The sequence below is a fragment of the Oncorhynchus clarkii genome, chromosome 6 (genome assembly GCF_045791955.1).
Source record: "Oncorhynchus clarkii lewisi isolate Uvic-CL-2024 chromosome 6, UVic_Ocla_1.0, whole genome shotgun sequence".
NCBI classification, from domain to species: domain Eukaryota; kingdom Metazoa; phylum Chordata; class Actinopteri; order Salmoniformes; family Salmonidae; genus Oncorhynchus; species Oncorhynchus clarkii.
In genome coordinates, this window is record NC_092152.1 from 67,999,544 (window position 1) to 68,025,060 (window position 25,517).

Genomic DNA, 25,517 nt, shown 5'->3' on the forward strand with positions numbered 1-25,517 from the left:
TTTAAAATCCTACAATGTGATTTTCTGGATTTTTTTCCCTCATTTTGTCTGTCATAGTAGAAGTGTACCTATGATGAAAATTACAGGCCTCTCTCATCTTTTTAAGTGGGAGAACTTGCACAATTGGTGGCTGACTAAATACTTTTTTGCCCCACTGTAAACCCTAATCCACACAGCCAACCCTGCACTGTGCAGACCTACATACACATATGGACATGGAAAGAAACCTTCAACCAGAGTGTGCTCCCCTACAGAGGACTAAGTTTCCATCGTGTTAAATAGGGATAGCTGGAAACATAGATGTCTACCATTTCACATGAAAGGCCTACCGTTATTTAGAATAACAGAAGGCTTTCTGCAAATTGATCAGACCTCGAGCTAAATCATAAAACAAAGTTGGGGAAGAGCGTGATGAGGCGTAAATGTTTACACTTATTACAGATTATTTGAAGCTGTCAGAATCTGTAGCTCAGAAAAACCAACTGTCTTCTGTGTGTGTGTTCAGGCGAGGGGAGAAAACCAGAAACAGTTTGGCTGCAGGTAGCTGGAGGAGAATTCATTAGGAATTCACACACACCTCAGGTACACAAACACACACTTTTATACCAACACTGCTAGTTATCTCAACACTTCAGAGACAGGGTTGCTACATTCTGAATCACATTTACATACAGAGTGAGCGAGAGAAACTGTGTGTGTGTGTGTGCGTGTGTGCAGCACATCTGTCTGTGTGTCTGCACTCATGCATGTGTGTACTGTATGTTTTTAGCTGTGAAAAAGTGTTACGTTTAGTCTCCTGCTGTACTTCCTGACATGTTTACTGATACATCACTTTCCTCCAGTCAACAGCATGATTACAGCACTGAGACTCACCAGCCCCCTGCTGAGACAGATAGGACAGAGGGGCTTTAGGTGTGTGTGTGTGTGTGTGTGTGTGTGTGTGTGTGTGTGTGTGTGTGTGTGTGTGTGTGTGTGTGTGTGTGTGTGTGTGTGTCTGGACGTGATGAGAGTGTGTTATGTGTCTGTCATTCATGTGTGTGTGTACGTGGGTGTGATTTTGTGTGTGTGTGTCATCTGTATGTCGTGTGTGTCTGGTTTGATCCATCTGTTTGAGAGCCTCTGATGAACCCATGTACTGTATGCTACTCACTTTGAGGAGATCATGTATTAGATGCGGATGGCTCTATTTATACAATGTATAAATGTATATATGTGTAATAAATAGGAATTAGTATGGGTACATGAGTCACCTTTCAGGCACCTATAAATACACTGCTTCTCTATGGTTGAAAGTTTTACAGAAAGCAAAAGTGGAGGGTGTTTGCTGATAATGTCTATGTGTGTATGCTTGTGTGTGCGCACGTGTGTGTGTGTGTGCGCACATGTGTGTGTATGCTTGTGCGTGTGTACTTACATGCGTGTGTGTGTAGACTTTAGGGCTGGGGTATCAGTGGCCAGGCAGGGATTAAACACACAGAGAAATGCTGAGCTCTATTTAACTACACTCCAGGGTATGAGCTACTTACCATCAGGCTTAGTGTCACTCCTCTCTCTGCCCTGGTCTGCTCTACACACCAAACCATATAGGGTAATCTATAAACTACAACCTACAGCAAACTCTGCCCATATATTATAGGGAAAGGTGTGAGCAAGTTGAGTCTAATCAAACACACAGAGATGCACAAACACACACACAGGCACATACACAGATGGGTGCATACACTCCAACACACATACACACACACCTGACAGTCCAACTTCACAGTAAATGAGCTGGAATATGTAGAAGCACATAGTGCGCAGCCTGTGGTCATTGGTGCATAACGCAGGACAATTTCTATGGATTTTTCACCTTGGGTGCTGTGGCACAACAAATCCAATGTCTTTTTCCAGCTGGCTAGAAATCATGAATAGCATATTCCTTCCACTTGCCAGAGCCCTGCTCTAACTATGTACACACTATTCCAGCAGCCTGCTTACAGAGTGAAATATCTCTGATGGCATATTTAGCTCACCTAATGAGGAACAGATCTGAAAGGCTGCTTGTATCCGAGATAGATGTTGTTTGATCTCTCAGTTTTTCATCAGCCTCTGCTTTCACATAGGATGACTTTGTGTGTGTGTGTGTGTGTGTGTGTGTGTGTGTGTGTGTGTGTGTGTGTGTGTGTGTGTGTGTGTGTGTGTGTGTGTGTGTGTGTGTGTGTGCCGTGCATGTGTGTCAGTAACACCTCTGTCAGTCAGCTGTGAAGACAGTTGTGAGTCTTTGTGTCAGGCCACTGTCAACTCACTCTCCCCCCCCCCCCTCTCTCTCTCTCTCTCTCTTTCTCTCTCTCTCTCTCTCTCTCTCTCTCTCTCTCTCTCTCTCCATCTCCCCTCCCCTCCCCCTCCTCCTCTCTCTTTGCAGATCTGACTATGACCTGGACTATGAGTGCTATCAGGAGGACCTCTATGACAGGTACTGTCAGCCCGCTCTGCACCGCACCTCTCACACAAACCCTGAATGTTCAGAGTCGGACAAAGGAAAAGTCTAAAACACACACTTAACCCTTCTTGTCTCCCCTGTCTCCTGCTGGCCCTCTCCCTCCTCCCCCTGCCTGTCACTGAGCTGTCAGTCATGTGTCTCTGCTAACAGAGCTGCCTGTCACTGCCCACTAATCGTACCTTCGTAAATCTTCACTCCACTCGGCCTGGCAGGTGCTTGAGGCACACACATATGAATGAACAAACACACACACATACTGTACACAAACCCACATCCTGTGCAAGTGTACACACACACACACACACACACACACACACACACACACACACACACACACACACACACACACACACACACAGACAAACACTCCCAAGACACACACATCAACACACAGGGAGCTGATATGTGCTGTGTGGCCTCTATAAGGAATCCAGTCAGGTTGTAAGCCACTCTAACCCTAGCTGAGTCTCTAATAATTATGAGTCAGCTTAAACTGTTCTAAGTGCAGCAGCTTATATTACAAGTTCCATTAAAGCTCAGGTTAGTTTTCTGTGGCTCACAGCAGAGGTTGGGCCATGGGTCAGGGTGGCTACATTACAGTAACTGAAGCATATTGAGAATTAACTGTAGGCTGGAAAACTGCCATAAAGTACCTGTTCACTTTCCAGCGGTACTGTACTGTAGATGGTACTGTGTTTTGACATGGAGCTGTGGAGTGTTTTCGCTACAGCTCCAGCCAAGAGATCATGACCTCAGTTCAGATTCCAAGCCAGAATTTGACAGTCAGTCCGGTTCAACACAATTAATTCAAGTTTAGTACGGCCCTACCCAGGTCACAGTTCAATCCCGTTCAGTCCACTCCAGTCTTGCTCAATGCCTTTCACTCTGATGATCTCTGATCCCGTTGGATTCCGTCCATATCAGTCCAGTTTAGCCCAGTTCAGCATGGCTTAACCCAGGTCAGTCCTGTTCAGTCTGACTCAGTTGTGCCAAGTCCAGTTAAGTCTGATTCTTTCTCGTTCAGCATGGCTTAACCCAAGTCAGTCCTGTTCAGTCTGACTCAGTTATGCCAAATCCAGTTGAGTCCGGTTCTGTCTGGTTCGTCACCCAGGTCAGTCACTCAGGTAATTGCTATGGGAGCTCTCCACCTCCATCAGGCACACTGAAGGTGACACGGCTCATTCATAAACACAGCACTCAGCACATTTGAATAAATAGTGCTCTCTCTCTCACACACAACACACACACATTGAACAACCTTGTTGTCCTCTGTGTGAATGCACTCAGAGGCAGTCAGATGCTGTAGATGTAGTTATGCACAGAAGAGTTGAGGACGTCCTCTATGTTTATGTTTCTATCTTCAGTTTAAACAAACATGCAGAAAGAAAATAAGAGAGTGTAAGGAGGGTGGTTAGAGAAACAGGCTGTCCAACATAGAGATTACAACTCCACCTCCCTTTATCTCTCGCTCTCTCTCTCTCACACACACATACAGTATTGTACAGCTAACCTTGTGGGGACACACAATTCGGTCCCATTCAAAATCCTATTTTCCCTAACCCCTAACCTAACCATAACCCTAACCCGTACTCTTACCCTAACCCTAACCTTAACCCAAAAACCTAACCTTAGTCCTAACCCTAAACCTTAGCTCCTAACCCTAAAACGAACCATAGCTCCTAACCCTTAACATAATTCTAACCCCCTAGAAATAGCATTTGACCTCGTGGGGACTAACAAAATGTCCCCAGTTGGTCAAATTTTTGTTTGTTTACTATTCTTGTGGGGACTTCCAGTTAAACATGTCCATACACGAGTTCCGCACACACACACACACACACAGTACTGTAGCTGTGAGTTGACGCTGTCATCTTTTCTTTGCATTTTGTTGTTTTGCCGTGCTCTGCATTTTTCTGTCTTCACACAGGAAAAACCCTCACCACTGATTTTCAATTTGCTTCAAACACGGTACATGATTTTGCCCTACGTGGCTGGCTTGCTCCATCGACAGCTTGTGTGTGTTAGTGTCTGTGTGTGCGTGTGTGTCCGTACATCTGTTTGTGTGCATATGAGAAAATGTCTGCCTCTACACACAGATAACAGCTCTGGCACAGAGACAAAGCCTCTTTTATAATCTCTCTTCTAATCCACACACACACACACACACACACACACACACACACACACACACACACACACACACACACACACACACACACACACACACACACACACACACACACACACACACACACACACACACACACACACACACACACACACTTGCACAGACACTTACACACTCTCACTCTGTTTTCTCTAATCCTCACACATCTACACTCTCTCGTTGTCTGTTTCACGAGCTCCTATTCTCTGAAACTACACTTCAAAGTCGTTGTAGCAGCACACTGCAAACTCCACTAAAGGACTTTAAACTCCCATAAGTCTTTAGTCTCCCAGCGTCTCTGCTGAAAGGCAACGGTCGCAGCCCTCTCACGACATTGGTGGCCGGTTGATATACTTCATGCACAGTGAGGTGGCTGTATCTGGTTATATACTGGTAATACATTCTCCTGAAACAGGGGAACTGAAGTGTGAGATATATTTCAATAAAAGGGTAACACACGTTCCTCAACTGAACACTAAAGTCTTGTCTCTCTCGGCGATTTACAGCTCAATCACTGAACCCAAACTGACATCACACCTCAAGGCTTCCCGACTGGCATCCTGTTTGCAGCTGGTTTAAAGTGTGTTTCTCTCTCCTCAGCAGTCTGCCTGGAGCCTTACTGCAGAGACGGTGGCTATCTCCACACAGCCCTGCCTGTGTAAAGGCCACTCAGGCTTACATAGGACATGTAAATAAACAATAACCAATCTGTCCATGAGTCTCTGAGCCCTGCTTTGCTGTAGGCTACACTCAGGGCACTGGATAACAGGGCTATGGTTCCTGGGGTGGGTTTCTGGTGGTGCAGGATCTTCTTGGTGTGTATGGAGGGTGGTGTGTCCTTCTCTCTCTCACTTTTGCTTTCTGTTTTGCTCCAACCCTCCTTTCCCCCCTCCTCCTCCCTCCTCTCTCTCTGTTTTTAAGAGCTGGAGCCAGTGCCCAGGTCTCTGTCTGTCTGGCTCTCAGCCCTAATGGCTCTCTGATGCTGTAAGCAGATACCATATGAAAGGCATTCAGGTTGGAATGTGACTCAGTCTGACTCAGTCAGACTCGCAGGATTTAATTAGGTGGCAGAGCTTAGGTTAGTATGAAAGCCAGCCCTTAAATAATGTAGACTGGAGCCAGGTAGGCAGTCCTGTACTTCATTTTAGAGTGGAAGACTTTCATTAAAGCTGTGGTTATAGGGCCTACAGGTTAACATAGGTCCCAGTCAAGCTTAGACTAAATTGACTTACAACCTATGGTTGTTATCTGATTGGAGTGCTGACTCCTGTAAAGTGTGTGTGATTGGCTGGCTCTGACCCCTCGGAGGAATATGATTGGCTGGCTGTGCTCCTGTGACCCCTTTCGGGGGTCTTATTGGTTCGTTTTTAGCCTTTAACAGTAGGTTGACATGTGTCCTTCCCCCTGGCTGAACGCCACCTCTCTCTGTCACAGCCTCTGGCCTCTCCAATCCCACACACACACACACGCACATGCACACGCACATTCAACATACACTCTCCCATGTTTCTGTAACTGCTATATAGTGAGTGTGTGATACACTCTCTCCTGTCACCTGCTTCGCTGCACTGCCAAAGAGCATTTGATTGGCTATTGACAGAACCAATTAGATTTAGCTATAGATGGGCATACGGAGCTAGGGGATGGGGGAACGAGTGAGGAAGGGGGACTGACAGTGGAGACTGATCCAAATCTAACTTCTGTCACATAGTAGATCTCTCCCCTTCTCCTCATCTCCATTCCCATTTTCTCCTTCAATCCCTCCATACCTCGCCTCTCCTTCAGTATGTTCAGTCATTAGTAGTCATTACACTCATTAGTCATTTGTAGTTTGTTTGTGTTTTGTCACATGATGTGGTGAGACTTCCAAATCCAGTGGCACTGTTTTCCTGTAGGGTAATACTATAATGGTTGTGTGAGGAGTACCAGGGGTCTTCAACCTGTAGGGTAATACTATAATGGTTGTGTGAGGAGTACCAGGGGTCTTCAACCTGTAGGGTAATACTATAATGGTTGTGTGAGGAGTACCAGGGGTCTTCAACCTGTAGGGTAATACTATAATGGTTGGGTGAGGAGTACCAGGGGTCTTCAACCTGTAGGGTAATACTATAATGGTTGTGTGAGGAGTACCAGGGGTCTTCAACCTGTAGGGTAATACTATAATGGTTGTGTGATGAGTACCAGGGGTCTTCAACCTGTAGGGTAATACTATAATGGTTGTGTGAGGAGTACCAGGGGTCTTCAACCTGTAGGGTAATACTATAATGGTTGTGTGAGGAGTACCAGGGGTCTATAACCTGTAGGGTAATACTATAATGGTTGTGTGAGGAGTACCAAGGGTCTACAACCTGCTCAACTTCATTTCCTCATTCCCTATCTGGGATATCCTCTGCCTCACCTTATCAGATACTATTTCTTATTATTTTCTCACTTGTGTACACATTCTGTATGTGTGTGTATATTCCCTCTGCTTGTCAGATCGTATTACACCATCCTGTCAACCCTCTCCCTCTGTGTCCTTCATCATAGGAGACATACATTCACAAATACACACACATCCATCCAACCACTGTCCATACACGCAAACACACACACATGCTTGCTTGCTCACACACTCACTCACAAACATCCTGTCACTGTAATTTTCTGACATGCGTACACATACACATCTTTTCACACTGACAATACTACACAAAGTACTTGTAGTTGGATGACAGTGTGTGTGGATGTTTCCCTCTTCAGGATGTATGACTACCAGCGCGTGCCAGCTTCCCTACCTCCCCTGTCCCAGGGTCCTAGCCTGGCCAAACGACCCCGCTCCTCCTCCACTTCCTCTGGGTACAGACGTAGCCGAGACAGGCCCCCCTCCAAGAGCTCCAGAGCCCACTCCACCAGCTCCAACAAGGCCAAGTGTGAGTAATACTCACACACACACACACACACACAGTCACACACTACACTCAAGATGGTTCTCTCATTACAACACTTCCATAGCAGCCTCTTTCCTTAATGGATCCTAGCCAATCAGGTCGCATTATTAGGCCATTTCATCAGAGCAGAACCAATAGGCAGTGTATATGTTGTTCTAATACCCACCTTCATCACCTTGATAGTCCATATTACCAACACCCACAGAAACTTGCTTTGGATCCTTTTCTTCCTTCTCCCCGTTTCTCATCCCACCCCTCAACCTCTCCCTCCTTGTAGTGCGGATGGAGGAGCTGCAGGTCATTAAGAGGGAGCTGACCCTGATAAAGACACAGATTGACGGGCTGCTCGACAACCTGGACAGGATGGACACACAGAGGCGGGACCACACAGGTGAGACAACCAATCAGAAAGAGAGACAGGAGAGTGGACAGGGGAAACAGCAGTAAAGCATGATAGGGGAAGCCACAGTGTGTGCTTTCACCTGTACAGTTCTTATGAATCAGTGCAGAGGAATGACAGTGAGAAGTACAGAGATGGCGAAAGAAGGCTTATAGGAGAATAAATACAAAGTCCTACAGGGAAGTGTTGTAGCTGCTGCTCTCATGTGGCCACATGGACAAACTGCACCTTTGCCCTTTCAATGACACACATACTGTACCGACAAATAAAGAAAGAAATGTGTGTGGGTGTGTGTGTCATCTCATCCTTTCTATCTCTTATCTGTGTGCATTGCCTTTGGGTGATTGACTGATCTCATCTTCATATTCATTTATTCCAGCATAAATTACGATCCTCCTCCACTCAGTCCCCCACTCCTTCATCTCTCCTTTCTGTCTCCCTCTCACCTCTCCCATTTCTCACTCTATCTCCACATCTCTCCCTAATCCTGTCATTCTTGTTCTCTCCTCTCGTCTGTCAAATAGTGCATTGAAGTTGACCATCAATGGTTTAGATTGAAAGTGAGCACAGGCACACCAACACTTATCTGCCCTATAGAGGGAACTTAGTGAATGTTCACTCCTATTCACTCCCTCTCTTGCCATGTTTTTTAGGGTCTCCCGTGAGGGAGGGCAGTTTGGCCGGGTCACCGTACCCCCCCTCCGCCAGCAGCGGTGACCGCTCCCCCTCCCCCCTATCCCCCCCACGCCACTGCATCCAGAGAGAGAGCCCCGAACTGGGGGAGGCCAGCGACGATGATCACACGGTAACTGGCTTGATGTCTGTGTGTGGAGAATCTCTGAATGTGAGTGGGAGTGCTTTCTCCTTGTCTCAGAGCAACATGAGGACCTAAGCATGTCCTATGGATGGCTGTGATTTAGCCGTTGTCTGAGTGATTCGCCATGCAGCAGAAATAAAGTGCTTATCGCCCCACACATAAACACAGAAACACAAACACACATACACACAAAGAGAACAGTGACAAGAGCAACAAATCCAAAGCCATCAGTCATTTTGAGTAATACAGACACATCAATAGCATGAGACTTGAAGATCTCATTCTGGGTTCATCTCACCCACGCACAGTTCACACTCATAACTGACATGCAACTCAAACACACAAAGAACATCTGAGAGTAAATGCAAGAGAGCGAAAGAAAGAGAGATTGAAAATAGGACAAACGAAAGCAGGACAGGATACTCTTACCCTGACAGATGAGTGGGTGTTTATATAGAAGACTATTATCCTCCAGACCTTCCTCATCACTGTGTATAATCACCCTGGAGAGGGGAGCCTTACCTGAACAAAACACTCTTTGGTGTTTTGACACACTGTTGCTGATTGAGTGTGTGTGTGTTATAGATGAATAACCACAGCTCTGACCCTGAGGATGAGCTGTGAGGATGGAAACAGAGAAGAAACGGAGGAGCGCCAGACATAGAGGAAGAGAACATCTGTCTTGTCAAGAAGTTACCATGCCAACAACTGATTCAGAGGCCCCACTCCTGTCGAACCAACCAGTTACATTGTATTCTATATCCACATATACATCAACAGCACACATACACAGACACACTGTAATTACAGTTGATCAGAAATCAAGTATCTCCCTTGGATATTCACCACTAAAATCAGCTTAGATTACACACACATTTTATCTGTAGAGTGTAATTATTAACCAGAACAGGAAAGTGAAATAATTTCTATATTCATAATTTTCTTATGTTCTTTTTAGCCCGTCTTCATATTTTCCAGAAAAACATTCTGATTACCAGTTCGTATAAATTTGACATGCATATTGAGAGACTGAGGGTATTTGAAATGAGCATACTATAGATGTTGCAATCATAGTTTTTCGGTGACTTGAGTTACTTTGTTTTATGTATATCATATCACTGCCAGAGCATGAGTCCATCAGTTGATACTTGTCCATCAGTAAATCCCCCCCCTTATGTCTGTGTAATGTTATCTCCCTGCTGTATTACTACCTGTCTGTACTAGGTATGAGGAGACAGTAGCCCATCTCTTCCTCTATGTACTTGGCGCTATGAGCTGAGGAGAGGCCTCGGCCCGGTCCATGCGTAATATTGTGTATTACTGTAAAACTTTACTGTATTAGGTCAGCTGTACGATTTTAATCCAGCATTTTATTTTAGTTTTTTTTATTTGTTTGTGTTTTTTTAAGAGCTGAAGAAAACAACAATGATAATTGTTTATTATAATTCCAGTGGTGTTAGATGTTTTGTTAGTTCTGTTTGCATTCATGAAGAAGCCAAGTGGAAACACTACTCACACTGTCACAGTAGTAAAGGTATTTTCATATTGATTAAAAACACCTCTGGGAGGAGTGTTTTTTTTAGTGTGTGTCTGTGTGTGTGTGTGTTTGTTTGTTTGTTTGGTTTTACTATCCTTGTGGGGGCCAGAAGGAAGTTTCGGACAAGTGGGGACATTTCGCCAGTCCCCACAAGAAAATAGGTTATTTAAGGCTTAGGGGTTAGGGTTACAATTAGGGTTAGGAGTTAGATTTAGAGTTAGTGGTTAGGGAAAATAGGAATCAGTTGCTTGGTTCCCGTGTCTGTGTGTTTAATAAAGGGAAACAGGATGAAAGGCAATGCTGTAGTGTGTGTAATGCTGCCTGAACAACAAACATTGTAAAGCTCAATATCAGACACAGCAGAACTTGTGTAAACTGTGTGTGTACAGTATGTGAGTGTTACAGAGAGGATGGGGAGAGCAAGATGCTTTTTATCTCTCAGAATCACCTTTATTTGCGAAGTACATTTACACATACTCAGAATTGTATTCTGTGATATGGTGTTGCAGCAGCTAGTGATAGACAACATTTAGAGACAGAATACAGACAGTGGAGTTTCAACAAAGTTTACATACAGTACATTTGGAAAGTATTCAGACCAGTTAACTTTTTCCACATTTTGTTAAGTTTCAGCCTTATTCAAAAATGTATTAAATAAAATTTTTTCCTCATCAATCTACACGCAATACCCCATAATAACGAAGCAAAAACATTTTTTTTAAAATGTTTGCTAATGTATAAAAAAATATATATTAAAAAAATGTTACATAATTATTCAGACCCTCTTTGCTATGAGACTCGAAATTGAGCTCAGGTGCATCCTGTTACCATTGATCATCCTTGAGACTCTTCCTAGAGCTGGCCGCCCAGCCAAGCTGAACAATCAGGGGGGAAGGGCCTTGGTCAGGGAAGTGACCAAGAATCCAATGGTCACTCTGACAGAACTCCAGAGTTCCTCTGTCGAGATGGGAGAACCTTCCAGAAGAACAACCATCTCTGCAGCACTTCACCAATCAGGCCTTTATGGTAGAGTGGCCAGACTGAAGCCACTCCTCAGTAAAAGGCACATGACAGCCTGCTAAGAGTTTGCCAAAAGGCACCGAAATTACTCTCAGACCATGCATGAGAAACAAGATTTTCTGGTCTGATGAAACCAAGATTGAACTCTTTGGTCTGAATGCCAAGCGTCACGTCTGGAGGAAACCTGGAACCATCCCTACGGTGAATCATGGTGGTGGCAGCATCATGCTGTGGGGATGTTTTTCAGAGGCAGGAGCTGGGAGACTAGTCAGGATCGAGGGATAGATAAACGGAGCAAAGTACAGAGAGATCTTTGATGAAAACCTGCTCCAAAGTGCTCAGGACCTCAGCCTGGGGACGAAGGTTCACCTTCCAACAGGACAATGACCCTAAGCACACCGACAAGACAACACTGGAGTGGCTACGGCACAAGTCTCTGAATGTCCTTGAGTGGCCCAGCCAGAGCCTGGACTTGAACCCGATCGAACATCCCTGGAGAGACCTGAAAATAGCTGTGCAGCGAAGCTCCCCATCCAACCTGGCAGAGTTTGAGAGGATCTGCAGAGAAGAATGGGAGAAACTCCCCAAATACAGGTGTGCCAAGCTTGTAGTGTCATACCCAAGAAGACTCGAAGCTGTAATAACTGCCAAAGGTGCTTCAACAAAGTACTAAGTAAAGGGTCTGCATACTTATGTAAATTAAATGTAATTCAATTAAATTATTTATTTTTATTGCTAACATTTCTAACAAAAACAGGTTTTGCTTTATCATAATGGGGTATTGTGTGTTGAGTGATGAGGGAAAAAAAATATTTGTAATCAACTTTAGAATAAGGCTGTAAAGTAACAAAATGTGAAAAAAGTCAAGGGGTCTGAATACTTTCTGAATGCACAGTTCATTATATACAACTAGCTTCTAAACTGGATTGAAAGGGAAATAAAGCAACTTAATCCCAGTGTTGGGATGTTTTTAAGCTTGCTCCCCTGTGTAGAGCAGTAGGCGATATGTTTATTCACCCTGACTGAACCGATGTTAGGCTACACAATTATGCTAATACTGACATTTAGGCCTAAAATCCTCACTATTATCATTATTAAGGACTTATCTAAAGTGTGCTAAAACGCACTTTGACCCAAGCCTGTTTCCAAAAATGTTAAAGGGACATTTGTGACTGGGATGTTTGCATACTCTTAACCATTAATAAATTCTGATGTTCCTCCCAACGAGATATGTAAATTACAACAGCAAACAGCAGCCCTAGTCATATGAATAACCTTGTGAGTTTTGAACTTGTGCTTAAAATCTGTTACAGTTAATTCACTGTAAATGCCATACTTTTCACTAGAGGGGGAAACTGGTTTGGGATGACTTTGAAAGCAGCGCGCATGAGTACCAGCAGATTACAGCACATAAATTATTATTTTTGGGGGGGTGAATACACGGTAGGCTAATATATTGCTTTTGATTTTTAGAAATAGTGTTTTTTGTATTACAATATTATAAACCTACATTATTGGCGTGTGACATTCGTTTGTCTGCAGGATTGTTATGAAATGTATGAAAGTAATAAAGCGAAAGTAAAAGATGGTCAATATAACAAATGTTGGGTTTGTTCAGCTCATAGACACTAAGGGTTCAGCTTGGCCTACCATCTATTTTAACCCAAATAATACATCATTTATAGGCTACAGTTCGCCTACAGCGTTCTGTATATATTGTGCAAAGTTACAGTAGCCATATGTCCATAATGCTTACTCACTATGCTGTCGGTGTATGCGCTGTAGAGTGTAGAGATGGCAGCTCCATACTGCCCCTGACCACTCACGTACTGAACACCGGGATGGGCGTCCCTGGAGCCCACGTGGCCCTCAGCCTGCATCGCATGGATCCCTCCACTTCAATCTGGAACCTTCTCACCACAGGGTAACCTCACCACAGAGGGTTCTGTAGCACCGGTTAACATAGACATATAATGGAAATTAACACAATAATTTCTTAGCAGCTCCATAATAATCAATTTGATTGACAAATATACATTTAGTATTTATTTTAACAATTTCAGATTAACCCCTACAGCCAATTTCAGTAGGGCTGCATAATATTATCAAATATGAATATATACCGGTAGTAATGTTAAGGAGCCAAGGCTTATTTCAGGATCACATCAAACCAATGTCGAATGTATTCAGTATTTTATAGAATTTAAAATAATTTATTCTCAGGACTACTAATGATGATGGGCGCTGCCCAGGACTAATCACCAGAGAAAATATCACTCCAGCCTTTCTACCCATACGTCGAGGTTAGTTGAAGACAGTCTTCAATGCTTTTATCATAAATAATAGGTGTATTTAAATGTATAACTGTTGGACATATAAAGTTAGACATAAACATTTCTTTATATCTACAGAATCAGCTTATGTTTATTTCCTTGTCAGCTATGCGATCGCTAACTGAACGCTAAATGATTCAGTAACTCCTATTGGTTGGCTGAGTGGTTACTAACACATCGGTGGTCTGTGTTTATCTGCAGATAGTCTTCATCATAACGGACCACAGTCAGAAGTTCCATGTTCCTCTGCTCTGCAGCCGCTTCTCCTACACTACCTACCAGGGAAGCTAGAGAGTCTGTCACTCACCATCTCACACCTGGGCCATGTTCAGTTGCCAAACGTTGTCTAATCCCGGGTAACCCAGAACTGATGTCTTGCCTAATTGTCAGATGCTTGATTAAATTCCGGGTCCATATGTGTAAAAGGAAGAGATCGGAACCGGAACAAAGAGCTCCACCCTTCTCGCTTTGCAAGTCTGTGGTTCAAATGTCTCCTTCCAAAATTCGATTTGTGATTCATTCAAAGCACTGGAACTAATGCTGCTCATTATCTCATGCATCCCGTTGTATCATGCCAGATCTACGGAACCATTTCTGTTTACGTAGTCTGTCCACGAGAGATTAAACATTGTCGAACGTTGCAGATAGAAATGCCATGACCAGAGTTGACATGATTTCTTGTTCTACATGTCAGATAGAAATATGTTATGAAGAATAAACTTCTGAACGTTTCAAAACGTTGTGTCCTGATGAATGCTCCCCGGGCTGACTGTGACCCGCACCTGTCACCTGGGCCTATTCAGGTGGTTGAAAGTCATCCTTCAGTTACAATAGGTACCTAAGAAAGCACTCTCTTCTGTAATACTAGTTATACTATTATAGTTATTGAGTACAGAACACAAGAACTCTATCCTTTCTATGTGGTACATAGAAAGGATAGAGAGTAGACATTCTCTGAGATCCCAGTCATTTGTTTCACCGGCCTTTAGATGACAGCAAACACTTTTTAAAAAGTTTGATCTGATATTAACAAAACGTATACACTTTATTGGACAGTGGGGTTGCAAAATAAACAATTACAATCTTATGTTTTTGTATTATTACATGAATTATATTTTATGTTGTAAGTGTGACTGACTGGTTGATGGGCTGGCCGAAGGTGTCCAGCCCCTCATCATTTCTACCTAGATCATCCTTTTGTGGCTCGATTGCTTTATTCTGGATGCATATTGGATTATTCTGAGATCGATTACATTATACTGAAACAGGGCCCGGCCCCTAACGAAACAGTTCCACAAGACTCGTGAAGGGAGATTTTCTTATTTTACCATTGATAAAGCCTATTTTCTATCAATTCGAACACAATGGCAGACGACGAATTGGAGGCTATCAGGCGGCAACGCATGGCCGAACTGCAGTCAAAACATGGGGTAAGGAGAGAACCTGAGGGGACCAAAAATGCATAGTTCCGACCATATATGGAGATCCACTGTTCAGTCTGTCGCTAGCTAGCAAGCTAGTGATATCTTTATAGTTCAAGTTTAGAGTATTTTAACCTAACGAATTCTCTATTACTGTTCATTGCATGTTTGCATAGCAGCCAGATAATTCTATACCTAGTTAACTAGCGAAAGTAGTTATAAGATACTGTAGCTAGACAGCTAGCTAACGTTAGCTTGCTAACTCATGCCATAGTGAGAAACGAATTATACTACCAGTAGCTAGTAAGCTATATAATGTAATCAGCATTTATGAATAGACGAACAAACGTACATTTTAAGTAATGAACAGGACAATGATCAGCTAACTAGTTGACTTTGGCACTTGCGTCTCCCACTCCTCTGGGGTTGACAATCGCGTGCCCGCCCTACCACTCCCCTGGTGCGAGTGCATGTGCCCAGGTGTTTAGGTGAACATGTGCGAGAGTAGTGTGAATGTCAGTTTTTCAGACCTAGTTTGTAACAATAAACTGAACACCATTGTGAGTAGCCCACCCTCTGTCTGGATTATCTAGCAAGCCTGTTTGGCACTGATTTCTACAACTCATTAAGCAGAACACTTTACTGAATAGATATACCTAGATTAGCCCAATATTGGTGCCTAAAATCACACAAGGACATGTTCTGTTTAGAGGTGAGTTGGCTGTGGCAGCCAAAATAGCCATCAGAACTTAAAGCCCTCAACATAAAGCCCTCAACCTTCAAATCACATTTAAATAATTTCACAAATGCAAAATGTACACATTACTGTATTCTGTTGCACAGTTGCAGCCGATAGTATTTTTCAGTGACAACACGTTTTTGGCGTCCTTCTGTTTACGCACAGGTGTTCAAAGCGCAGAGAGCTAATTAGCACAACAAGCGCTTCTCAGATTTCTATCACCTGAAACAGTCACAGAAGATAAAAATACATGCACGAGAAGTGTGGGTACTTGCTGACATCGTGCATGTGTTTACATGGTTCTGCTCATGCTTCATGTGATAGAAGTCCGAACACATTACCAGTGCTTTGAAACATTTATGTAATTATACTTTCCTGTGGATATATTGTTTCACACTCCTACTGCTTAACGGACAACCGGTTAAGTACACTATAATATTTTATTCAACATTCTAGCTTGTAGAGGCCGTGAGAGGAAACATGAACCGCTGAACCGCTCATTTCTGCCCAACTTAGAATTCAATGCATTTCAACGTCCGGTTTTCAGGCAACTGCACGACAGAAGTCAATGTATATCTTCTGATGGAGTTCAGTCTAATTTTCTTAACATAACCAAAGGAGTGCCACAAGGCTCAATACTAAGCCCTTTACTGTTCATTATTTACATGAATAATGTTGGTCTGTCCCTGAAGAAGAAGAAGAAGAAGAAGAAGAAGAAGAATAACTGGGGCTTACATCTCTATGCAGATGACAGTTATTTATTCCCGTGCCCCCTCAGTGCAGCAGGCCATTCATGACCTTCACCTTGGCTTTGATTCAATTCAAGAATCGCTCGCCGGTCTTAAATTAATGCTAAATGTTGATAAAACCACGTTTGTTTTTCTCCAGGTCTCGTAAAATTGATGCATAAGACCTTGAGAGGAGCCCAAAATGAGCTATGTCCCCATTTATAAGTAGCTAGGCATTTGGATTGATGATAAGTTGGCCTTTAAAAAATGAAAGAGTTGCAAGTAAAGATTGATTATCTGTATAAAATGGCGATTTTAGCATGTAAATCTTGGTGGGGCAAACTCATTATTATGATGTTTTATGTATGCCAGCAAAGCCACAACACTAAACAATATATTCATTGCACTATAGCGGTGACAAACGCTACCCACAAACTGTTAGGGCCTACATAAATCAGTCCCAACTGCAGAGCTTTCTTTTCAGCACCATGGGGTGAATCCTTACCACCGCTATACCTGGCTACACCTGGCTATCAGCTGAGCCTTGTCTGGCAGCAAAACAGTTAATTTGGCCACATTTACTGCCTTTTTTAAAAGCATAGCTTATATGGCTGACTTGCTTAAACAAATGTGGTTTCTACTGACAATTGAGATGTACGAACTATGGCTTAAAGGAATGACGAGCGGATAAGAGAAAATCCGTAATTTCGACTAAGACATTAATGAGTGAGGTAAGATGGATGTAGTCAATATAACTATTTGTTCAGCACTTTTGAAATGTACAGCAACAGATTTCAGAACATGGGCCATTCTTACAGTATTATTCCTGTACACCAAGTCAGAACCTTAGGATAAATAAAGGGGGTATATAAGCAGACAATGAAAGCTAATACAATATTCAATGATGACATTTCTCTAAAACAGGCTATAGGCTACATGTGCACCACCAAGTCAGAACAGTAGGCTAAGTTATGAAGGGGAAATGGACCAAATTATTAGGGTGAGGCACATGGACTAGTAACGGCTTACTACACAACATACACTCAGTATTTACTTTCGTAGCTACATTAAGCATATCTCATTGGCATATTGCATAATTTATGCAGCTTAATAAAATACATGTTTGGATTCACCATTGTGCTGTGCTCACATGAACAGGAAGGTGGCGCGGCAGTCCTTGTGGGCAAATTTTGTCATGAAACTTTGTCATCAAAGTCTGGATTTATGGTGCTTTTATGACAACTGGGAACTTGGGAAAAAAACAGTGTTGAATCATGACGTCAGTGATCTTCAGGTCGGAGCTTTAGAAAGAGTTCTCGACTTGGAATTTCGAGTTGGATGACCGTTCAAAACCTTTTTTCCCAGTCAGAGCTCATTTTTTTCCCAAGTTCCCAGTTGTCTTGAACTCACTGAAGTCTGAGATTTCCCCCTCCCGAGTTTCCAGTTGTTTTTAACGCGGCAGAACTCATGCTGGATTGATGGTATGGCCAATGTAATTCAACCTTTTCTGGCCCATGGTGTTGCGTGTGAATGTTTCTCCTTTTAAGCTTGGAAAAGATACCCTTTAACTCAGACTTGGACCACACACCCTCTCCACCGACTAGCAGGGGAAGCAACATTGTGATTTATTTGCAACGCTTGCAGTTAGCCACTGATTCCTTCCAAATCACACATTGATGAATTTGCGATTTCCAATTTGTTGTGTAATATTTATGGCCGATGAGCACCAACGCGTCTTTTCTATAATTTCTCTTCATATGACAAGGCTTGAAAAGGATTTGCCAGTAGATGTGTCGACGTGATTCATGATGATGACTGCTTGTCTAGCTTGCTAGCTAAGATTTTGAAAGTATGATGTTGACATGTTATATCTACCGTAGCTTTGATTGGACGTGATTTGACGTCATTGTATCTGTGGCCAATCACCTTGAGCCTTCTTGTCCCCATGAGTGACAGAACACTGAGCCAATCACGCCGCAACTAGTGAAGATTACCAACCCCTACGCTCAGTATTTTCTGCTCTGCCACTCCACCACAAAGCACTTAGCTAGGCTGAAACACCTGCATTTTGGAGCTGCCTTACTCAAGAAAGCAAAACATGACATTGTTTGCAAACTGATATGTGACACGTAATAATGCAAAAATAACATGTAAAACAGCCCAAAAAATAAATAATTATATATTTAGAGATATCATGGGTCGCCATTGCCTGTATAGAAATAAAGCTAGCCACAATAAGGATTAGCCACAATAGTGGACTTTGCGGTTAGCCTTAAATAAAAGTATGGCATAATTCTATTTGTATTTATTTGTATCACTGTCAATGACATACTTTTATTTTGAAGGCAAACTGCAAATTCCACTATTGTGCCTAATCCTTATTGTGGCTAGCGTCACAACACAACCTGGTCCGGTCGAGCCTCACTAGCCAGTTGAAGCTAGCTGGCTGCTTATAACGTTAGCTTTGGGCAACAGGGTTAAGTAGCTGGCTAGCTATTTATTTTCATGAACTGAAGTTCAATTTCAATAGGCGAACAACAAGTGGCAACCTAGCTAATACTTACTCACAAGGATTCCTAAATCATTGCTAAGAATAATGAAAAGGACTGCAGTTTGTTTCTACTGGTCATTGTTTTCAGGCTGGTTGTATTAGTGCTAGCTAGGTACCAAGCTAAAGCTAACTACCCCAGAGGTTGCGATCGAAGAAATTATGCTTTATTACCAACGTGGTATTGTAAACACATCGTTTGTGGCCAGGGTTTGCTTGTTTGCAGACTTTTTGTACATCTTTGACAGTGCTACTGTATATTCTTTGACACGCAAAGACCCAAACGGCGTTCCATAGTATGTATGTTGTGAAGCTAATAGCAGTGACGCTATCAATGTGTAACTCTGGTAGGGCAACATCTGACAAATAGCGCGCTTGGTAGTGTGTACCGGTGCTCGACCAGTCGGCGAAAGCCAACATCACCCACGACAGAGAACGGTTGATTGTCAAGGGCAATTAATCCCATTATCTTGGCTTTAATGGATTTCGCCTTTGAGTTGTCTCGCTGAAATGTTCTTAGTCTTTCGAATGACTGCTCAACTTTTTTGACTGCTCGATCCACACAGCAGACATTGTGTAGGCTAGGTTAGGAATGCTGTGTTGCACATGTAGCGCACAATTTTACGTGCAGTTATATAGGTATGCATGGTATCTTTGACATCGGTTTTTAACATCAGCATTAAACTAGACATAGGCCGATACCGGTGTTGGCATTTTTTAGCTAATATCATCCGATTCCGATATGTTCACCGATATATCGTGCACCCCTACTATCCTCAATAGGCGCTAAAGGTTGTTAGCTCTATGAATGGGTTATACCTAAATATGAGTGACATGATGACAGAGATTATCAATCAAAAGATTGGGAATGGGATGGACATAGTCACACTAGGAATCCTTTCATCCAACAGAGATGTTGTCATTGAATTTGAGTTGCTAATTTTTCAGAGTCTGTCTTGGAACCAAATGAATCCGGGGGTAAGCTACTGTACAGCTACTGTACTGCACATTGTGTGATGGCGGTGACATGGCAAAAGGCTGTAATATTAATCACCTGGACTGAGCAATGCAGCATGTCTGGGAGTTCTGCTTGTGCTCCATGAGAAATGTGACCCAAGTATGTTTGCAATAAAATGTTTGAATGCCAGACCGTGGAGTATTGTGAATGGTTTGGGACATGGTTATCAAGCTTGTATTATTTTGAAAGCTTTTGTGTAAAAATATTTTCCAGAAACCTGTAAATATTAACTTTCTATTCTACTCTAATACAATCCAACTCCCTATCCCTGTCCTCGAGGTAGGCTAGATTTGAAGGAACTGAGTAGGTGTAATCAATACAGGGATGGCTCCACCCAGTCTACCAATAGGTTCCTTCAGATCTGCAAGCTCCAAAGGAGTAGGGATAGGGGAGGGGGCAACGGGTTGTTTTCTGAACCACGTTTTGGTACAGGTTAAACTGTGTTGTTCAAGGATCTAATCCCATTGTTTTATAACGCTTTGCCATGGGTGTGAAACATGAATATCAATATCAGGATAGGCTACTCTTCAAGAGAGAGCTGATTTGCGCTCTCAGCATGGCTGTGTGATACAGTAGCCTATTGGCTAATGCAAATAAAAGACACATTCTCTCAAATAGCCCGTATCCAGTGGCTGGTCTGTTCTCTTGTTGTTTAAAAATAAATATTTATTTTATGCAATTAAGAAAAAGGCGGAGTAATGTGTGGACTTTCTGACTGTCTCTTTCTCCCCTCGCTTCCCAGGACTCTTCAAATGACCAGCAAGGGCAGCAGGAGGCCAAACAGAGGTTAGTTTTCATTATCTATCTTTTATTCCCGTCATGCATTCACAACTCAGCGCTGAGTATAGCTACATTTCAGAGACACAGATGTCTCCCTTGATGTTGGTTTAGTTCACAGTAGTTTGCTAATGTTGCATGTCTTGACCTGCAGTTTGCAGCTCTGGTTTATGAAGAACTATGTGACAGACTATTTATAAAGCTAGTAAATGTGATAAAACAATTGGCTTCGTTAACACAGGCTGCATGTGTAAATGCAGCCATTGTGGCCTAACTAATCTTCTGTTCGGTCTTTTCACAGGGAAACAGAGATGAGGAACTCCATGCTGGCTCAGGTTCTAGACCAGTCCGCCCGCGCCAGATGTAGGTCTTTCATATCCCCCTGGTTTGAACGAATCAATGATCTGATATTGGAACATTCAGTACCTACACATAGTTAGCAATAGGTGGCACCATTGCCTAAACGTCTGCTATGTGTTGTTGTTTTGCAGTGAGTAACTTGGCTCTGGTGAAGCCAGAGAAGGCCAAAGCAGTGGAGAATTACCTTATACAGATGGCCCGCATGGGACAGCTGGGAGGAAAGGTGAGAGAACTGGACCTAAAGCAATGTACAAAACATTAGGAACACCTTATTATTGTGTTTGCCCTCAGAACAACCTTCATTCATTGGGTCATGGACTTTACAAGGTGTCAAGTGTTTCACAGGAATGCTGATGTTGATTACAATGCTTCCCACAGTTGTGTGAAATTGGCTGGATGTCCTTTGGGTGGTGGACCATTCTTGATACACACAGGAAACTGTTGAGTGTGAAAAACCCAACAGCGTTGCAAAAATCTGGCACCTACTACCATGCCCAGTTCAAAGGCACTTAAATGTTTTGTGTTGTCCATTGATCCTATGAATGGCACACATACACAATCCATGCCTCAATTGTCTCTTAGCTTAAAAATCCTTCTTTAACCTGTCTACTCCCCTTCATCTACACTGATTGACGTGGATTTAAGTAACATCAATAAGGGATCATAGCATTCACCTAGTCAGACTGTCATGGAAAGAGCAGGCATTCCTAATGTTTTGTAAACACTTTATTTATTTTTAAAACTTTGGACAAAAAAAGGCCTGCCGGTTCTTCCTCTTCACTAGTGACTTCTTCCTCGTGAATTCACATAATATTTTCAGATTTCTTTTCTTATATTTTATCGGAGAGTTTTAAACGCTAAGAAAAATTCCCTATGAAAAGCACTGACTTGACCCATCTGCTATTGGCTCTTCCTTACATTTGGATTGTCTCTTTCAGATTTCAGAGACTGGTTTGATCGACATCTTAGAAAAAGTTAGTCAGCAAACAGAAAAAAAGACAACTGTCAAGGTGAGTCCACGGATCAAATACAATTTCACGATTTCCGACAGGCTTTTAACTGACTGTGCCCCCTCCTACCCACAGTTCAACCGACGAAAGGTGATGGACTCAGATGATGAGGAGGATGATTGATGCGTTGAAAGGAGCCCAGGAGCCAGTTAGACGGCTGGCTTAGTGCGGGATTCAGGACATAGGTTGGAGCAGGGCTCTGTTCGTTGGCGGGCATCTTTGACTTGCCAAAGGCCCTGCGTTAGTGATGCACCCTGGGATACCACATCAGCCCCTGTGTGCATCTGGAACTCGTTACTATATTCTCTCTTATATACATTTTCACCACGTTTTACTTTTTCTCCACCACAAGAAGCAGAACAAAATGCAACTTAGGGTATATTCCTGCTGCTGCATTTTCCGAGACTGCTTTGTGAATACTGTCTGTGTGCTGCTACTCAGCAATAGTGAAACCATCAAACTGGACAGAGCACATGGGTATAGTCATTGTTTTTTAATTCATTTTTGCTGACCTGTATCTTCAACAGTTTTACATTTAAAAAATAAAAAAGCCTTACATTTGAATGCTTATTCCACAAATAATCAACACAGTTTTATCATGATGATAGTTTGTCTTTGAGCTGAGTGCTTTAAGACTCATTGATTGGTCATATGGGGTTGCACTATATTTGCTTTCATTCAAAAAAATGCAAGTATAATCACATAAGAGCAATGTTGTAAGAAAAAAAGTCTCAAATATAGTTTTTATTAAAATGTAGTCAATGTTCTTTACAAGGCCTCCTAGGTCGTGTATTAGGCTATACGTTGCATTACATTGAAATGTATAGGCTTGACATAGTTGGTTTGACTCACTAGGTTCAAAGGCTATTTTCTGAAATGTATGCGATATGTGCTTTAAAAGGCTGAGATGTATTTGTAGCAGGATTTGTTAAATTATCTCAGTTGTTAGTCTACGACAGCACTTGAAGAACTTCCTGCTTCACTCTTATTGTACAGGTGTATGGTGAGACCACAGATATATGAATGGTTGCTTCTATTGTACACCTGCCACAGGTAATAGTAATACAAGCAAGATGTAACTGAATATTTGGAGATAGGTTAATGGGAGATTTGGTTTCATGTTCAGTGTTCACTCCAATAAATCAATGCCAGCATTGATAAAGCAGACAAGGAGTCATTCTTCTTGATCATAAAATAAGTGCTCCTGTTATACACTAGATTACTACTACACAGGCTGTATGTTTTTCCTTCCCTTGTAACCATAATGTCACATAACAGAATTTCACAGACGGTACAAGAAGAACACAACACAAGAGCTGTTAATATACGGCATATGGTAAAAATACCCCACACTACTATTCATATCCAGTCACTGTACAGTCGTGGCCAAAAGTTTTATGACTGACACAAATATTAATTTTCAAAGTCTGCTGCCTCAGTTTGTATGATGGCAATTTGCATATACTCCAAAATGTTATGAATAGTGATCAGATGAATTGCAAATAATTGCAAAGTCTCTTTGCCCTGCAAATGAACTGAATCCCCCAAAAACATTTCCACTGCATTTCAGCCCTGCCACAAAAGGACCAGCTGACATCATGTCAGTGATTCTCTCGTTAACACAGGTGTGAGTGTTGACGAGGACAATGCTGGAGATCACTCTGTCATGCTGAGTTTGAATAACAGACTGGAAGCTTCAAAAGGAGGGTGGTGCTTGGAATCATTGTTCTTCCTCTGTCAACCATGGTTACCGGCAAGGAAACACATGCCGTCATCATTGCTTTACACAAAAAAGGGCTTCACAGGCAAGGATATTGTTGCCAGTAAGATTGCACCTAAATCAACCATTTATCGGATCATCAAGAAACTTCAAGGAGAGCGGTTCAATTGTTGTGAAGAAGGCTTCAAAGTCTCTTAAAGTTGATTCAGCTGTTGGATCGGGGCACCACCAGTACAAAGCTTGCTCAGGAATGGCAGCAGGCAGGTGTGAGTGCATAGCTGCAGCTGTACATAGTCCATCGGTAAATAGCCCAACCAATTCACCTACCTCATCCCCATACTGTTTTTATTTATTTACTTTTCTGCTCTTTTGCACACCAGTATCTCTACCTGCACATGACCATCTGATAATTTATCACTCCAGTGTTAATCTGCTAAATTGTAATTATTTGCCTACCTCCTCATGCCTTTTGCACACAATGTATATAGACTTTCTTTCTTTTCTACTGTGTTATTTACTTGTTTATTGTTTACTCCATGTGTAACTGTGTTGTTATCTGTTCACACTGCTATTCTTTATCTTGGCCAGGTCGCAGTTGTAAATGAGAACTTGTTCTCAACTAGCCTACCTGGTTAAATAAAGGTGAAATAAAATAAAATAAAACGCACAGTGAGGTGAAGACTTTTGGAGGATGGCCTGGTGTCAAGAAGGGCAGCAAAGAAGCCACTTCTCTCCAGGAAAAACATAAGGGACAGAATTATATTCTGCAAAAGATACAGGGATTGGACTGCTGAGGACTGGGGAAAAGTCATTTTCTCTGATGAATCCCCGTTCCGATTGTTTAGGGCATCTGGAAAAAAGCTTGCCGTGAGAAGACAAGGTGAGCACTACCATCAGTCCTGTGTCATGCCAACAGTAAAGCATCCTGAGACCATTCATGTGTGGGGTTGCTTCACAGCCAAGGGTGTAGGCTCACTCACAATTTTGTCTTAGAACACAGCCATGAATAAAGAATGGTACCAACACATCCTCCGAGAGCAACTTCTCCCAACCATCCAGGAACAGTTTGGTGACAAACAATGCCTTTTCAATCATGATGGAGCACCTTGCCATAAGGCAAAAGTGATAACTAAGTGGCTCGGAGAACAAAACATTGATATTTTGGGTCCATGGCCAGGAAACTCCCCAAACCTTAATCCCATTGAGAACTCGTGGTCAATCCTCAAGAGGCGGGTGGACAAACAAAAACCCACAAATTCTGACAAACTCCAAGCATTGATTATGCAAGAATGGGCTGCCATCAGTCAGTATGTGGCCCAGAAGTTAATTGACAGTATGCCAGGGCAGATTGCAGGTCTTGAAAAAGAATGGTCAACACTGCAAATATTGACTCTTTGACACTTATGAAATGCTCGTAATTATACTTCAGTATTCCATAGTAACATCTGACAAAAATATCTAAAGACACTGAAGCAGCAAACTTTGTGGAAATTAATATTTGTCCCATTCT

General features: G+C 42.5%; 2 protein-coding genes and 1 pseudogene across 3 annotated transcripts in view; all 3 read left to right on the forward strand.

Moving 5' to 3' along the window:
* The window catches only part of LOC139412194 (RNA-binding Raly-like protein), a 72,599-nt gene extending 62,216 nt beyond the window's left edge, over positions 1–10,383 (forward strand). The window contains exons 3-7 of the mRNA XM_071159009.1: positions 2,405–2,455; positions 7,392–7,561; positions 7,857–7,970; positions 8,633–8,784; positions 9,382–10,383. Coding sequence (XP_071015110.1) covers positions 2,405–2,455; positions 7,392–7,561; positions 7,857–7,970; positions 8,633–8,784; positions 9,382–9,420 — 526 coding nt within the window. The 3' untranslated portion in view covers positions 9,421–10,383. The remainder of the gene's footprint in view (positions 1–2,404; positions 2,456–7,391; positions 7,562–7,856; positions 7,971–8,632; positions 8,785–9,381) is intronic.
* A 1,839-nt stretch (positions 10,384–12,222) lies between these two features.
* On the forward strand, positions 12,223–13,977 carry LOC139412195 (5-hydroxyisourate hydrolase-like; annotated as a pseudogene).
* A 945-nt stretch (positions 13,978–14,922) lies between these two features.
* On the forward strand, positions 14,923–23,452 carry LOC139411516 (programmed cell death protein 5-like). 2 transcript variants are annotated; one of them, XM_071157979.1, is made up of 7 exons: positions 14,926–15,116; positions 20,071–20,100; positions 20,883–20,926; positions 21,219–21,280; positions 21,409–21,500; positions 22,216–22,287; positions 22,363–23,452. In XM_071157979.1, exons 1-7 carry the CDS (start codon positions 15,051–15,053, stop codon positions 22,408–22,410), a joined length of 414 nt encoding a protein of 137 aa, XP_071014080.1. In that variant the 5' UTR covers positions 14,926–15,050; the 3' UTR covers positions 22,411–23,452. The 2 variants fall into 2 exon arrangements, with proteins under 2 accessions (XP_071014081.1, XP_071014080.1); XM_071157980.1 differs by lacking the exon at positions 20,071–20,100 and having other exon boundaries at positions 14,923–15,116.
* The last annotated feature ends 2,065 nt before the right edge of the window (positions 23,453–25,517 follow it).